At 38.6% G+C, this 17,558-nt stretch overlaps 1 protein-coding gene across 1 annotated transcript in view; it reads right to left on the bottom strand.

The window, feature by feature from the left end:
- LOC128651951 (protein-lysine methyltransferase METTL21E-like) overlaps positions 1–17,558 on the bottom strand; it is a 187,814-nt gene that overhangs the window by 55,469 nt on the left and 114,787 nt on the right. The window contains exon 4 of the mRNA XM_053704912.1: positions 5,137–5,254. Within this exon, the coding sequence (XP_053560887.1) occupies positions 5,137–5,254 (118 nt within the window). The remainder of the gene's footprint in view (positions 1–5,136; positions 5,255–17,558) is intronic.

Raw genomic sequence — 17,558 nt, 5'->3', positions numbered from 1 at the left:
AAACTCACGAACACGTGATCGGACACCTGTGAATGGTATAGGAGGATTTATGTGTGGTTCTGGGTGTTCGTTTGATTATTGTGTGAAAAAATCATTCATAATACGTTTTAAGGTATTATTTTCATTTTGAACTTCGATTAATCCCTGTGCCAGAATGTCTATCTTTTGGTTTAAAGAAGCAATCTGATTTGACATTTCTATGGGATCCATTTTAACCGAAAGAAAAAAAATGCAAGGGCTTGATTATTCTACAATGGACTATTCTTGTGTGAATTAGAATTGTTCAATATGTTAGTATAAGTTTGTAGAAATTAATTTTAACCAACTCAAAATGAATAGAATGAGAGGGTTGTAATAGGAATAGCAATTTTGTATTGATTAGTATTTGTTCACAAAATATCAACAGATTGTTTTGTGAAATACAGCTTTAGTTGCAAGTGTGTAGCTGTGAACAACTAGTGGTATAACTTTTTGGAATGTCTCTCCTTAGCAAGTGAAGTAGCTTTTCTCTGAGTAGAATGAGCACATAAACAATAGAGAGAATAGTACCTTATTTGATCTCATAAGAATATTAAACAACAGTGAAGTTTTGTCACAATTGCAGCTAATATACAGTCATTTGGTAGTGTAGCGTATAATTATACTTGCGGTCAGTATGAGAGTGGAGTCCGGTGAAGACCTGCAGCGACCAGATGTAAAGCAGAAGGAACAGCGTTTACTGACGCTGTGAGAGGTGGATGAGCGATACGCTAACTGAAGTGGCACTGAGTCGGCTCTGGATGATGTCACATCCGGGTGAAGTTCAACATGCTCTTACGAAGAACACAGTGCAAGTGGATATTCCGGAGCCAGCTTCAGGGGATAACGGCACTTCTGAGATTTGCCACACACAGGCAGCAAAGAGATCCGAAGTTATTAAGGTGATAGATATTTTCAGCAGATAAGCGGAGAGACACTCTTTGGTATTTTTAAACTAACTAGTACCTAGGGCTGATTTACCCAAGGAGTAAGTGAGTCTGGTATGTTTCTACATCAAACTAACTTTAGCTAATAATCAAGCAGTTAGTGGTTGTTATGACTCCACCTTATATAGGAATTAATGGCTGGGTGGATACTTCCAGTTAAAGGTGTAGTGTCATGACATATACAATCAAGCCTCAGTGCAGTAATAAAGGCAACTAAATCAATGTCTTTTAGGGAGTCACATATTAGATTGCGGCATAAATCTTATATTACCCCTCACATAATGAACAAATGGAATAAGAAAGATGACAATTTCTGCCCCAGATGTAGTGCAATTAAGGCAGGCATTGGGCATTGCTTCTGGCATTGTCCAAAAAAAATTATATTTCTGCTCACAGATTAACTATTGGATAAATACATTTTCAGATGGGGAAAATAAAAATACAGAAAAAAACAATTTTTTCTTTTAGTAAATCAAGTAGAAATTACTAATGCAGATCTGACAAATTCAGCCATCTTAGTAGGACGTCGTATAATTCTGAGTTAATGGAAATCGCGAAGACAACAATGCAATGTTCCCTAAGAGAATGATTTCGTAGTTGACTACAGAACAATTTGATCCATACACATCATCAGAAAAGGGAATTAAATCCTTTCTCACTCCTTCCCTAAAGAAGCTCAGAAACAAATAATAACTCCCATCTTTAAATCTAACAATGTAATAAATTATTAGCAAGAGGAAATTATTCAATAGAAAAGTGAAGGAATACAGCCTACCCTCTGGTCACCTAGCAACTTCTCTTTCCTTTTTTTCTTTTTTCTTTTTTTGTTGTTTTGGTCATTTTTACTTTTTTGTTTGATATTTCTTACACAGTATCGTGGTTATTGACTAAATGTATAATATTGAAATGGTATAAAATTGATAAATTATAGAGGATATCTATAAAAAAGAAAAGGAGGTAATACAATGAGGCCTATTTAACAACGGTCTAATGGACCTGATCCAACAGACCTCGCTGAATACGGAGAGCAATTCATATTCAGCATTGTGAGCTGCTGCTGCAACGCCACCCCCTGCAGATTCGCGGTCGCCAGCAGGGGGTTGTCAATCAACCCGATCGGGTTGATTTTTGGCGATGTCTGTCCACCTGCTCAGAGCAGGCAGACAGGTTATGGAGCAGCGTTCTTTAGACCGCTGCTTCATAACTGCTGTTTCTGGTGAGCCTGCAGGCTCGCCAGAAACACGGGGCGTCAAGCTCCATACGGAGCTTGATAGATAGGCCCCTTTATCTATTATTTTATCTATTATTTGTCAAGTGAATTACAGGTTTATTTTTCTGTTTGTTTTAAAATTAAGTATATCATTTGACTTTGATTGTTTAAAATTGAATTTTACTCTTAAATGATACGTTATGATTATTTTGGGCTTTGTGAAATAACAGCTGTAAACATATTGTGTTTGACCTTTGCCTATTTACCTCAATAAAAAATAAAAATAAAATAACTCAGATATTCTTTATGCTCATTTTTGCATGACCATTCAGTCTAGCTGCTATTGGGTAAGATTACGAGTGAAGAACTAACAGTTACACACAAGCAAAAAAAGAAGAAGGGATGCTGCCACTGTAAATAGCAATACTTCCATTCCCAAGCACATATATAATTAATAATGTATTTCTATGTCCCAACTTATATTCATTTGGACTCCCAGACTGTTTATTGTTTTCTGTGGTATTTGATTGTAGACATGTTCAGAATACACATTCATTATACACCAATTTATCGTGTAACGTTTGGCTTTTAGCCAATTGATTTCATTCAGACTTCAGGATTATTGTTTTCTATGGTGTTTGTGACAAAGCAGGTGCAAAATAGACAATTGCTATCTGGGAAGATTTTTACACGTGACTTTCAGACAAGACAGTGTGATACCTTTGAAGAGAACTCCTCTTTCTATTCAGCAATTGAAAAGTAAAGCAATTGTGCTCTCCCTTTTAGAGTATTATGAGGAAATAAAGTTTTAGTGCTTACTCAGTGAAGAAGCAGATTCCGATAGGATATTGGGTTTGTTATGGAAACAGGATGTCAGTAGTTTTATGATAGTGTAAGTGTAAAATTTGTGTCTTATATGAATAAATAGGCTCACTGCTTTAAAAGAAGCAATATTGATTTAAACTCATGAGACACTGTCTGATACAAATGTTGCTACAATGGCTATCATGATACCACTGCTAATACATTTGGGACCACACTTTATGTCACACTGAATCTACTGTAAAGGCATCATAATTATTAGACATTAATACCAAGGGGCATATTTATCAAACTTCTTATGGAGCTTGATGCCCCGTGTTTCCGGCGACCCTGAATGCTCTAAAGACCGCTGCTCCATAACTTGTCTGCCTGCTCTGATGCGGCAGACAGAAATCAACCCGATCGAATACGATCGGGTTGATTGACACCCCCTGCTAGGGTTAGTTTAAGGGATTGGGTTTGAGTTAGGTATTGCAGCTAAAGTTAGAATAAGGGTTAGAGTTAAGGATTGTGTTTTTGGTTAGAAACTTGGGTTATGGCTAGAGTTAGGAATGTGGGTTAGTTTTAGGACTAGAGTCTGGGTTAGTAGTTGAATGTTATGGCTAGGTATTGGCATTTTGAGTATTGATTAAAGTAATAGGTGGAAATAGGATGCAGTTCTCTTATGCATCCAAGGGGTTAACCTGAATAAACACACCACACTAACTTAACCCCTTCACACTGCTATGTCAAAGTGGGAAGCTGTAGGAACCTTGTATATGGTAGGACGTTCCCTGTCGTCCTTACGGCATTAAAGCCTAGTGCTGTTAGGACGGCATGGAACGTCCTACCATATATGGCGTTCCTGCAGCTACTTTACTACTCACATTGAAAAAGGCCAATACTTGTGCCGAAACTAGTTTGTGCTTTTTATTAGTGTTATTGCATGTTTTTTCACCCCTGGCACCTGATGCCGATGACTGCTGCTATCGGCCAGGAAACAGGGGAGTGAATACATGCACTTTTTATCTCACTTGATTATTATTTTGGTTGGTGGGGTTCAATTTATTATATAGAAGTTGTTTCCTAATTTTTACCTTTAATTATTAAAAGTTATTTTTTAATTCCTTACTACGTAGACTAGAAAAGAGTGCTTAATAAACCCTAAACCTTTATTCTTAACTTTTATTGTTTAAACCTTTTTTGGGGGGTAGCACCGGACTGTTACATTTAGCTCAGTCTTTTTTCCAGGGTCACTGGGTCCTAGTGCCAATACCATTCTCATATTATTGTTCCTGCAGCTACCCCACTTTGACTTAGCAGCGTAGGCAGTCCCCCATGATCCAATGTCTGTCTTGAAATCACGAGATCGAATTGACAATCACGTGATTTCATTTCTACTAATAGTGTTTACATCAGAACATCATTCCGATGTAAACACTATTATACCAGCATAAAGTGGTTAAAGGGACAGTAAATACCTTGAGATTGTTATTTACAATATTGACTTATGCTGAACCAAACAATATTGCAATATAGTTTAATTATTTATTTGCCCCTTTTCATGTCACTTAGCTCTGAAAACTGATTTTTTTTAATTCTCAGAACTTGAAATGCACTCTGCTAACTTCTCAAAGCTTACTCAACTAAATATCTTTCCCTAATTGGCTTTTACTGAAAACAACTACTAAATAATGAATTTCATAATAACATTATAACCATAGTTAGCTATATTGTCCACAGACTCAAGCCAGGATTGGTTCTCCAGATTTTGTCTATAGATAAACTATTGCAGAAAACAAGATGTCAATTTGTTTTAAAATGTTTAGACTTGGCTAATATGTCATTCTATAGCAACACAACATAAATAATTTGGCAAATAGATTGACAGTGATCATGATCTGGCCACATTCTAGCCACCATGATATTGTGGCTGAAACATGTTGGTTATCATTATACAATAGTCAAGACAACTGATGATATCAATGATGAAGAGGTTTCTTTCCTGCGACAGTGTTCTGTTGGACCTATTCACTGCCAGTGGTGTGCTTTATCCATATTATAACATAGAAACTGCTAACCAACCTTTAAAATTGGTCACATAGTAAAAACTTTTTAAAAATCCCAGATGTGAAATTTTTTAACATCATTTATACCTACCAAGGAGACAAGCTACTATAGAAGCAAGTCCAGTCCCAGCTCCTATCTCCAGTACATGCTTGTCTTCGATATTAATCTGTTTTCCATGTTTTTCCAGAAAATAGCACAAGACAAGGGCCTGAGAAAAGGGGACATAAATTACATACATCAGACAACTTTTTCAAGAACATATTTACAAATATATTAATGGGTTGGTGGCTTAGATTTACTTAACCCCTTAAGGGCAACGCTTCAGTTTGCTTAATTGCTCCATGGCGGAATAGTTCCATCATTAGCCATTATGGGGTAAAATAGATAGTCCTCCCTCAAGCAAGGATAAAAAAAAAATGCTTTTTGGTTCTATAACACATATGACCTAAAATGGGGGGGGGGGGCTATCTTTAATAAACAGTATTATTAAAATAAAAAACAAATCAGAGATGATTTCCTAACTGGAAATTAATTTCCTTTTAAATAATTGTTATCAAGACTGCATTGGTTAAAAATACTGTTTACAAGTCGTTGTCATCAAAAACTATTGACTATTGTTCATTTGGATTAGAAACTCTGTGTTCTTACTAACCATCGCAGTGTATGTCTTTCAGAGAAAGGAGCTAGGGATTAACTTTCCAGAACAATTTAATTTAAAGTTCCAAACGATTTTAGAGAAAAAATATTTACAGATATTATAGCAGATACATGGAATAGCTTAAAACATAAATGGTAAAGTATAAAAAGCAAATGATTGAAAAGATGCTTGAATATGTCTAATTATATTATTTTACTCTAAACTTCTAGAGGCCTATTAATCAAGCCGTCAACCGCAAATATGCTGGAATTCCACAGCGTAATTGTGGCTAGCCTGATTCGCCTCATTTATCAAAGCCTAGAGACCAGCAAAAGTTGAAATCTGTGATGTAACATACGATCCGCCGGTCTCAGTCCGACACAGATCGATGCTTACGTCATTACAGATGTTCCGAATGCAAATTCGGCACTTTCTGACAACTTTTGCTAGTTAACAAATATCTAACAGGTACGCTCGCCACTATTCCGGCCCAGCGTACCTGGTTTTTAATCCACCGCCCTGGAGGCCGCGGATGCCTTAGGAATCAATGGGAGTCTGAAAGTAGTGAAAGCTTATGTACGCTGCTGCCCGATATCCCATTGATTTCTATGGGAGAATAAAAGTTATGTTTCTTTCATGTAATTAGCAAGAGTCCATGAGCTAGTGTCGTATGGGATATACATTCCTACCAGGAGGGGCAAAGTTTCCCAAACCTCAAAATGCCTATAAATACACCCCTCACCACACCCACAATTCAGTTTTACAAACTTTGCCTCCGATGGAGGTGGTGAAGTAAGTTTGTGCTAGATTCTACGTTGATATGCGCTCCGCAGCAAGTTGGAGCCCGGTTTTCCTCTCAGCGTGCAGTGAATGTCAGAGGGATGTGAGGAGAGTATTGCCTATTTGAATGCAGTGATCTCCTTCTACGGGGTCTATTTCATAGGTTCTCTGTTATCGGTCGTAGAGATTCATCTCTTACCTCCCTTTTCAGATCGACGATATACTCTTATATATACCATTACCTCTGCTGATTCTCGTTTCAGTACTGGTTTGGCTTTCTACAAACATGTAGATGAGTGTCCTGGGGTAAGTAAATCTTATTTTCTGTGACACTCTAAGCTATGGTTGGGCACTTTGTTTATAAAGTTCTAAATATATGTATTCAAACATTTATTTGCCTTGACTCAGAATGTTCAACTTTCCTTATTTTCAGACAGTCAGTTTCATATTTGGGATAATGCATTTGATTTAATCATTTTTTCTTACCTTCAAAAATTTGACTCTTCCCTGTGGGCTGTTAGGCTCGCGGGGGCTGAAAATGCTTCATTTTATTGCGTCATTCTTGGCGCAGACTTTTTTGGCGCAAAAAATTCGTTTCCGTTTCCGGCGTCATACGTGTCGCCGGAAGTTGTGTAATTTTTTGACGTTATTTTGCGCCAAAAATGTCGGCGTTCCGGATGTGGCGTCATTTTGGCGCCAAAAAGCATTTAGGCGCCAAATAATGTGGGCGTCTTATTGGCGCGAAAAATATGGGCGTCGCTTTTGTCTCCACATTATTTAAGTCTCATTTTTCATTGCTTCTGGTTGCTAGAAGCTTGTTCTTTGGCATTTTTTCCCATTCCTGAAACTGTCATTTAAGAAATTTGATCAATTTTGCTTTATATATATGTTATTTTTTCTCTTACATATTGCAAGATGTCTCACGTTGCATCTGAGTCAGAAGATACTACAGGAAAATCGCTGTCTAGTGCTGGATCTACCAAAGCTAAGTGTATCTGCTGTAAACTTTTGGTAGCTATTCCTCCAGCTGTTGTTTGTATTGATTGTCATGACAAACTTGTTAAAGCAGATAATATTTCCTTTAGTAAAGTACCATTGCCTGTTGCAGTTCCTTCAACATCTAAGGTGCAGAATGTTCCTGATAATATAAGAGATTTTGTTTCTGAATCCATAAAGAAGGCTATGTCTGTTATTTCTCCTTCTAGTAAACGTAAAAAATCTTTTAAAACTTCTCTCCCTACAGATGAATTTTTAAATGAACATCATCATTCTGATTCTGATGACTCTTCTGGTTCAGAGGATTCTGTCTCAGAGGTTGATGCTGATAAATCTTCATATTTATTTAAAATGGAATTTATTCGTTCTTTACTTAAAGAAGTACTAATTGCTTTAGAAATAGAGGATTCTGGTCCTCTTGATACTAATTCTAAACGTTTGGATAAGGTATTTAAAGCTCCTGTGGTTATTCCAGAAGTTTTTCCTGTTCCTAATGCTATTTCTGCAGTAATTTCCAAAGAATGGGATAAATTGGGTAATTCATTTACTCCTTCTAAACGTTTTAAGCAATTATATCCTGTGCCGTCTGACAGATTAGAATTTTGGGACAAAATCCCTAAAGTTGATGGGGCTATTTCTACCCTTGCTAAACGTACTACTATTCCTACGTCAGATGGTACTTCGTTTAAGGATCCTTTAGATAGGAAAATTGAATCCTTTCTAAGAAAAGCTTATCTGTGTTCAGGTAATCTTCTTAGACCTGCTATATCTTTGGCTGATGTTGCTGCAGCTTCAACTTTCTGGTTGGAAACTTTAGCGCAACAAGTAACACATCATGATTCTCATGATATTATTATTCTTCTACAGCATGCTAATAATTTTATCTGTGATGCCATTTTTGATATTATCAGAGTTGATGTCAGGTTTATGTCTCTAGCTATTTTAGCTAGAAGAGCTTTATGGCTTAAAACTTGGAATGCTGATATGGCTTCTAAATCAACTTTACTTTCCATTTCTTTCCAGGGTAACAAATTATTTGGTTCTCAGTTGGATTCCATTATTTCAACTGTTACTGGTGGGAAAGGAACTTTTTTACCACAGGATAAAAAATCTAAAGGTAAAAACAGGGCTAATAATCGTTTTCGTTCCTTTCATTTCAACAAAGAACAAAAGCCTGATCCTTCATCCTCAGGAGCAGTTTCAGTTTGGAAACCATCTCCAGTCTGGAATAAATCCAAGCCAGCTAGAAAGGCAAAGCCTGCTTCTAAGTCCACATGAAGGTGCAGCCCTCATTCCAGCTCAGCTGGTAGGGGGCAGGTTACGTTTTTTCAAGGAAATTTGGATCAATTCTGTTCACAATCTTTGGATTCAGAGCATTGTTTCAGAAGGGTACAGATTTGGTTTCAAGATGAGACCTCCTGCAAAGAGATTTTTTCTTTCCCGTGTCCCAGTAAATCCAGTAAAAGCTCAAGCATTTCTGAAATGTGTTTCAGATCTAGAGTTGACTGGAGTAATTATGCCAGTTCCAGTTCCGGAACAGGGGATGGGGTTTTATTCAAATCTCTTCATTGTACCAAAGAAGGAGAATTCCTTCAGACCAGTTCTGGATCTAAAAATATTGAATTGTTATGTAAGAATACCAACGTTCAAGATGGTAACTGTAAGGACTATCTTGCCTTTTGTTCAGCAAGGGAATTATATGTCCACAATAGATTTACAGGATGCATATCTGCATATTCCGAGTCATCCAGATCATTATCAGTTCCTGAGATTCTCTTTTCTGGACAAGCATTACCAGTTTGTGGCTCTGCCGTTTGGCCTAGCTACAGCTCCAAGAATTTTTACAAAGGTTCTCGGTGCCCTTCTGTCTGTAATCAGAGAACAGGGTATTGTGGTATTTCCTTATTTGGACGATATCTTGGTACTTGCTCAGTCTTTTCATTTAGCAGAATCTCATACGAATCGACTTGTGTTGTTTCTTCAAGATCATGGTTGGAGGATCAATTTACCAAAAAGTTCTTTGATTCCTCAGACAAGGGTAACCTTTCTGGGTTTCCAGATGGATTCAGTGTCCATGACTCTGTCTTTAACAGACAAGAGACGTCTAAAATTGATTGCAGCTTGTCGAAACCTTCAGTCACAATCATTCCCTTCGGTAGCCTTATGCATGGAAATTCTAGGTCTTATGACTGCTGCATCGGACGCGATCCCCTTTGCTCGTTTTCACATGCGACCTCTTCAGCTCTGTATGCTGAAGCAATGGTGCAAGGATTACATGAAGATATCTCAATTAATATCTTTAAAACCGATTGTTCGACACTCTCTAACATGGTGGACAGATCACCATCGTTTAATTCAGGGGGCTTCTTTTGTGCTTCCGACCTGGACTGTAATTTCAACAGATGCAAGTCTCACAGGTTGGGGAGCTGTGTGGGGATCTCTGACGGCACAAGGAGTTTGGGAATCTCAGGAGGTGAGATTACCGATCAATATTTTGGAACTCCGTGCAATTTTCAGAGCTCTTCAGTTTTGGCCTCTTCTGAAGAGAGAATCGTTCATTTGTTTTCAGACAGACAATGTCACAACTGTGGCATACATCAATCATCAAGGAGGGACTCACAGTCCTCTGGCTATGAAAGAAGTATCTCAAATTTTGGTTTGGGCGGAATCCAGCTCCTGTCTAATCTCTGCGGTTCATATCCCAGGTATAGACAATTGGGAAGTGGATTATCTCAGTCGCCAAACGTTGCATCCGGGCGAATGGTCTCTTCACCCAGAGGTATTTCTTCAGATTGTTCAAATGTGGGAACTTCCAGAAATAGATCTGATGGCGTCCCATCTAAACAAGAAACTTCCCAGGTATCTGTCCAGATCCCGGGATCCTCAGGCGGAGGCAGTGGATGCATTATCACTTCCTTGGAAGTATCATCCTGCCTATATCTTTCCGCCTCTAGTTCTTCTTCCAAGAGTAATCTCCAAGATTCTGAAGGAATGCTCGTTTGTTCTGCTGGTAGCTCCGGCATGGCCTCACAGGTTTTGGTATGCGGATCTTGTCCGGATGGCCTCTTGCCAACCGTGGACTCTTCCGTTAAGACCAGACCTTCTGTCACAAGGTCCTTTTTTCCATCAGGATCTGAAATCCTTAAATTTAAAGGTATGGAGATTGAACGCTTGATTCTTGGTCAAAGAGGTTTCTCTGACTCTGTGATTAATACTATGTTACAGGCTCGTAAATCTGTATCTCGAGAGATATATTATAGAGTCTGGAAGACTTATATTTCTTGGTGTCTTTCTCATCATTTTTCTTGTCATTCTTTTAGAATACCGAGAATTTTACAGTTTCTTCAGGATGGTTTAGATAAGGGTTTGTCCGCAAGTTCTTTGAAAGGACAAATCTCTGCTCTTTCTGTTCTTTTTCACAGAAAGATTGCTATTCTTCCTGATATTCATTGTTTTGTACAAGCTTTGGTTCGTATAAAACCTATTATTAAGTCAATTTCTCCTCCTTGGAGTTTGAATTTGGTTCTGGGAGCTCTTCAAGATCCTCCGTTTGAACCTATGCATTCATTGGACATTAAATTACTTTCTTGGAAAGTTTTGTTCCTTTTGGCCATCTCTTCTGCCAGAAGAGTTTCTGAATTATCTGCTCTTTCTTGTGAGTCTCCTTTTCTGATTTTTCATCAGGATAAGGCGGTGTTGCGAACTTCTTTTGAATTTTTACCTAAAGTTGTGAATTCCAACAACATTAGTAGAGAAATTGTGGTTCCTTCATTATGTCCTAATCCTAAGAATTCTAAGGAGAAATCGTTGCATTCTTTGGATGTTGTTAGAGCTTTGAAATATTATGTTGAAGCTACGAAATCTTTCCGTAAGACTTCTAGTTTATTTGTTATCTTTTCCGGTTCTAGAAAAGGCCAGAAAGCTTCTGCCATTTCTTTGGCATCTTGGTTGAAATCTTTAATTCATCTTGCCTATGTTGAGTCGGGTAAAACTCTGCCTCAGAGAATTAAAGCTCATTCTACTAGGTCAGTTTCTACTTCCTGGGCGTTTAGGAATGAAGCTTCGGTTGACCAGATTTGCAAAGCAGCAACTTGGTCCTCTTTGCATACTTTTACTATATTCTATCATTTTGATGTATTTTCTTCTTCTGAAGCAGTTTTTGGTAGAAAAGTACTTCAGGCAGCGGTTTCAGTTTGAATCTTCTGCTTATGTTTTTCGTTAAACTTTATTTTTGGGTGTGGATTATTTTCAGCAGGAATTGGCTGTCTTTATTTTATCCCTCCCTCTCTAGTGACTCTTGTGTGGAAAGATCCACATCTTGGGTAGTCATTATCCCATACGTCACTAGCTCATGGACTCTTGCTAATTACATGAAAGAAAACATAATTTATGTAAGAACTTACCTGATAAATTCATTTCTTTCATATTAGCAAGAGTCCATGAGGCCCGCCCTTTTTTGTGGTGGTTATGATTTTGTATAAAGCACAATTATTCCAATTCCTTATTTTATATGCTTTCGCACTTTTTTATCACCCCACTTCTTGGCTATTCGTTAAACTGAATTGTGGGTGTGGTGAGGGGTGTATTTATAGGCATTTTGAGGTTTGGGAAACTTTGCCCCTCCTGGTAGGAATGTATATCCCATACGTCACTAGCTCATGGACTCTTGCTAATATGAAAGAAATGAATTTATCAGGTAAGTTCTTACATAAATTATGCTTTACACCTAACACCCTAACATAAGCCCCAAGTCTAAACACCCCTAATTTGCCGCCCCTACACCGCCACGACTTACATTATGCTTATTAACCCCTAATCTGCCGCCCCAACACTGCCGCCATCTACATTATACTTATTAACCCATAATCTACCGCCCGACACCTACATAAAGTTATTAACCCCTATTCCGCCGCTCCCAGACCCCGCCGACACCTACATAATGTTATTAACCCCTATCCCGCCGCTCTCCGAGTCCACCGCAACTAAATAAATGTATTAACCCCTAAACCTCTGGCCTCCCACATCACTAGCACTTAACTGTTATACTAAAATTACATTAAACTGCAAATTAAATTAAATATATTATATAGTTAAAAACCTAACCCTACTCAAATAATTTAAATCTACAATTAAAAATTACAAAGTTACAAAACTAAGTTATAAAAAAAAAAATACTATGTTACACAAAATAAAAAATAAATTTTCAAATATTTAAAGTAATTATACCTAATCTAAGAGCCCTATGGTAATAAAAAAAACCTAGCCTACAATAAACTACCAATAGTCCTTAAAAGGGCCTTTTGCGGGTCATTGCCCCAAAGAAATCAGCTCTTTTACCTGTAAATAAATAATACAAATACCCCCCCAACAGTAAAACCCACCACCCACACAACCAAACCCCCCAAATAAAAACCTAATCTAAAAAACCTAAGCTCCCCATTGCCCTGAAAAGGGCATTTGTATGGGCATTGCCCTTAAAAGGGCATTTAGCTCTTTTTCAAAAGCCCAAACCCTAATCTAAAATTAAAACCCAATAAACCCTTTAAAAAGCCTAACACTAATCCCCGAAGATCCACTTACAGTTTCTGAAGAGCCGACATCCATCCTCAATGAAGCGGCAGAAGTCCTCATCGAAGCCAGCAGAAGTCTTCATCCAAGCGGGTCGACGTCTTCATCCAACCGAGCAGAAGTCTTCATCCAGACGGCATCTTCAATCTTCATCCATCCGGCACGGAGCGGCTCCATCTTCAAGACATCCGGCATGGAGCAATCTCTTCTTAGGACGTCTTCTTCTGAATGAAGATTTCTTTATATGACGTCATCCAAGATGGCGTCCCTTAGATTCCGATTGGCTGAGAATTCTATCAGCCAATCGGAATTAAGGTTGAAAAAATCCTATTGGCTGTTGCAATCAGCCAATAGGATTGAGCTTTCATCCTATTGGCTGATCCAATCAGATTACAACAGCCAATAGGATTTTTTCAACCTTAATTCCGATTAGTTGATAGAATTCTATCAACCAATTGGAATCTAAGGGATGCCATCTTGGATGACGTCATTTAAAGGAAACTTCATTTGGAACAAGACGACATAAGAAGAGGATGCTCTGCGCCGGATGTCTTGAAGATGGAGCAGCTCCACGTCGGATGGATGAAGATAGAAGATGCCGTCTGGATGAAGACGTCGGCCCACTTGGATGAAGACTTCTGCCGGCTTCGATGAGGACTTCTGCCGCTTCGTTGAGGATGGATGTCGGCTCTGTAAGTGAATCTTCAGGGGTTAGTGTTAGGCTTTTTTAAGGGTTTATTGGGTGGGTTTTAATTTTAGATTAGGGTTTGGGTGCTAAATGCCCTTTTAAGGGCAATGCGATACAAATGCCCTTTTCAGGGCAATGGGGAGCTTAGGTTTTTTAGATTAGGTTTTTATTTGGGGGGTTTGGTTGTGTGGGTGGTGGGTTTTACTGTTGGGGGATATTTATATTTTTTATTTACAGGTAAAAGAGCTGATTTCTTTGGAGCAATGCCCCGCAAAAGGCCCTTTTAAGGGCCATTGGTAGTTTATTGTAGGCGAGGTTTTTTTTTTGGGGGGGGGGCTTTTTATTTTCATAAGGCTCTTAGATTAGGTGTAATTAGTTTAAATATTTGATCATTTATTTTTTATTTTGTGTAACTTAGTGTTTATTTTTTTTGGAACTTAGTGTTTGTTATTTTTTGTAACTTAGTTGTTAGTTTTTTGTAATTTTGTAATTTTTAATTGTAGATTTAAATTATTTGAGTAGGGTTAGGTGCTTAAATATATAATATAGTTAATTTAATTTGTAGTTTAATGTAATTTTAGTATAACAGTTAGGGTAAATTAAGTATTAATTTAATATAGTTTAATGTAATTTTAGTATAATAGTTAGGGTAGGTTAATTATTAGTTTAATATAGTTTAATTTAAATCTAAATGTAAGTTTTAATTTATTATAAGATAGGGATGAGTTAATATTTAATATAAAGTTAGCGGGTTGTTAGGTTTAGGGGTTAATAGGTTAATTTAGTTTATGGCGATGTGGGGGCTGGCAGTTTACGGGTTAATAGGTTTAGTAGTAAGTGCTAGTGAAGTGGGAGGCCAGAGGTTTAGGGGTTAATACATTTAGTTAGTTGCAGCTGTGTCGGGGAGCATTGGAATAGGGGGTTAATACATTTATTAGAGTTGCGGTGGGCTCCGGGAGCAGCGGGATAGAGGTTAATAAGTTTATTAAAGTTGCGGCGGTGTCGGGGAGCAGCGGGATAGTGGTTAATACATTTATTTAGTTGCCGTGGGTTCCGGGAGCAAAGGGATAGGAGTTAATACATTTAGGCCTAGATTTGGAGTTCGGCGGTAAAAGGGCTGTTAACGCTCCGCGGGCTTTTTTCTGGCCGCACCATAAATTTAACTCTGGTATCGAGAGTTAAAACAAATGCTGCGTTAGGCTCCAAAAAAGGAGCGTAGAGCATTTTTACCGCAAAAGCAACTCTCGATACCAGAGTTGCTTACGGACGCGGCCGGCCTCAAAAACGTGCTCGTGCACGATTCTCCCATAGGAAACAATGGGACTGTTTGAGCTGAAAAAAAAACTAACACCTGCAAAAAAGCAGCGTTCAGCTCCTAACGCAGCCCCATTGATTCCTATGGGGAAACACTTCCTACGTCTGCACCTAACACCCTAACATGTACCCCGAGTCTAAACACCCCTAATCTTACACTTATTAACCCCTAATCTGCCGCCCCCGCTATCGCTGACCCCTGCATATTTTTTTTAACCCCTAATCTGCCGCTCCGTAAAACGCCGCCACCTACGTTATCCCTATGTACCCCTAATCTGCTGCCCTAACATCGCCGACCCCTATGTTATATTTATTAACCCCTAATCTGCCCCCCACAACGTCGCCGACACCTACCTACACTTATTAACCCCTAATCTGCCGAGCGGACCTGAGCGCTACTATAATAAAGTTATTAACCCCTAATCCGCCTCACTAACCCTATCATAAATAGTATTAACCCCTAATCTGCCCTCCCTAACATCGGCGACACCTACCTTCAATTATTAACCCCTAAACTTCCGATCGGAGCTCACCGCTATTCTAATAAATGGATTAACCCCTAAAGCTAAGTCTAACCCTAACACTAACACCCCCCTAAGTTAAATATAATTTTTATCTAACGAAATAAATTAACTCTTATTAAATAACTTATTCCTATTTAAAGCTAAATACTTACCTGTAAAATAAATCCTAATATAGCTACAATATAAATTATAATTATATTATAGCTATTTTAGGATTAATATTTATTTTACAGGCAACTTTGTAATTATTTTAACCAGGTACAATAGCTATTAAATAGTTAAGAACTATTTAATAGTTACCTAGTTAAAATAATAACAAATTTACCTGTAAAATAAATCCTAACCTAAGTTATAATTAAACCTAACACTACCCTATCAATAAAATAATTAAATAAACTACCTACAATTACCTACAATTAACCTAACACTACACTATCAATAAATAAATTAAACACAATTGCTACAAATAAATACAATTAAATAAACTAGCTAAAGTACAAAAAATAAAAAAGAACTAAGTTACAGAAAATAAAAAAATATTTACAAACATAAGAAAAATATTACAACAATTTTAAACTAATTACACCTACTCTAAGCCCCCTAATAAAATAACAAAGCCCCCCAAAATAAAAAATTCCCTACCCTATTCTAAATTAAAAAAGTTACAAGCTCTTTTACCTTACCAGCCCTGAACAGGGCCCTTTGCGGGGCATGCCCCAAGAATTTCAGCTCTTTTGCCTGTAAAAGAATAAATACAATACCCCCCCCCCAACATTACAACCCACCACCCACATACCCCTAATCTAACCCAAACCCCCCTTAAATAAACCTAACACTAAGCCCCTGAAGATCTTCCTACCTTGTCTTCACCATCCAGGTATCACCGATCCGTCCTGGCTCCAAGATCTTCATCCAACCCAAGCGGGGGTTGGCGATCCATAATCCGGTCCAGAAGAGGCTCCAAAGTCTTCCTCCTATCCGGCAAGAAGAGGACATCCGGACCGGCAAACATCTTCTCCAAGCGGCATCTTCGATCTTCTTCCATCCGGTGCGGAGCGGGTCCATCTTGAAGCAGACGACGCGGATCCATCCTCTTCTTCCGATGTCTCCCGACTAATGACGGTTCCTTTAAGGGACGTCATCCAAGATGGCGTCCCTCGAATTCCGATTGGCTGATAGGATTCTATCAGCCAATCGGAATTAAGGTAGGAATTTTCTGATTGGCTGATGGAATCAGCCAATCAGAATCAAGTTCAATCCGATTGGCCGATCCCATCAGCCAATCAGATTGAGCTCGCATTCTATTGGCTGATCGGAACAGCCAATAGAATGCGAGCTCAATCTGATTGGCTGATTGGATCAGCCAATCAGATTGAACTTGATTCTGATTGGCTGATTCCATCAGCCAATCTGAAAATTCCTACCTTAATTCCGATTGGCTGATAGAATCCTATCAGCCAATCGGAATTCGAGGGACGCCATCTTGGATGACGTCCCTTAAAGGAACCGTCATTAGTCGGGAGACATCGGAAGAAGAGGATGGATCCGCGTCGCCTGCTTCAAGATGGACCCGCTCCGCACCGGATGGAAGAAGATCGAAGATGCCGCTTGGAGAAGATGTTTGCCGGTCCGGATGTCCTCTTCTTGCCGGATAGGAGGAAGACTTTGGAGCACCGGATTATGGATCGCCAACCCCCGCTTGGGTTGGATGAAGATCTTGGAGCCAGGACGGATCGGTGATACCTGGATGGTGAAGACAAGGTAGGAAGATCTTCAGGGGCTTAGTGTTAGGTTTATTTAAGGGGGGTTTGGGTTAGATTAGGGGTATGTGGGTGGTGGGTTGTAATGTTGGGGGGGGGGGGGTATTGTATTTATTCTTTTACAGGCAAAAGAGCTGAAATTCTTGGGGCATGCCCCGCAAAGGGCCCTGTTCAGGACTGGTAAGGTAAAAGAGCTTGTAACTTTTTTAATTTAGAATAGGGTAGGGAATTTTTTATTTTGGGGG

The sequence above is a fragment of the Bombina bombina genome, chromosome 3, assembly GCF_027579735.1.
Source record: "Bombina bombina isolate aBomBom1 chromosome 3, aBomBom1.pri, whole genome shotgun sequence".
In the NCBI taxonomy this organism is placed as follows: domain Eukaryota; kingdom Metazoa; phylum Chordata; class Amphibia; order Anura; family Bombinatoridae; genus Bombina; species Bombina bombina.
Note: the sequence above shows the minus strand (reverse complement) of the source record. Positions and strands in the feature narration are given on the sequence as shown.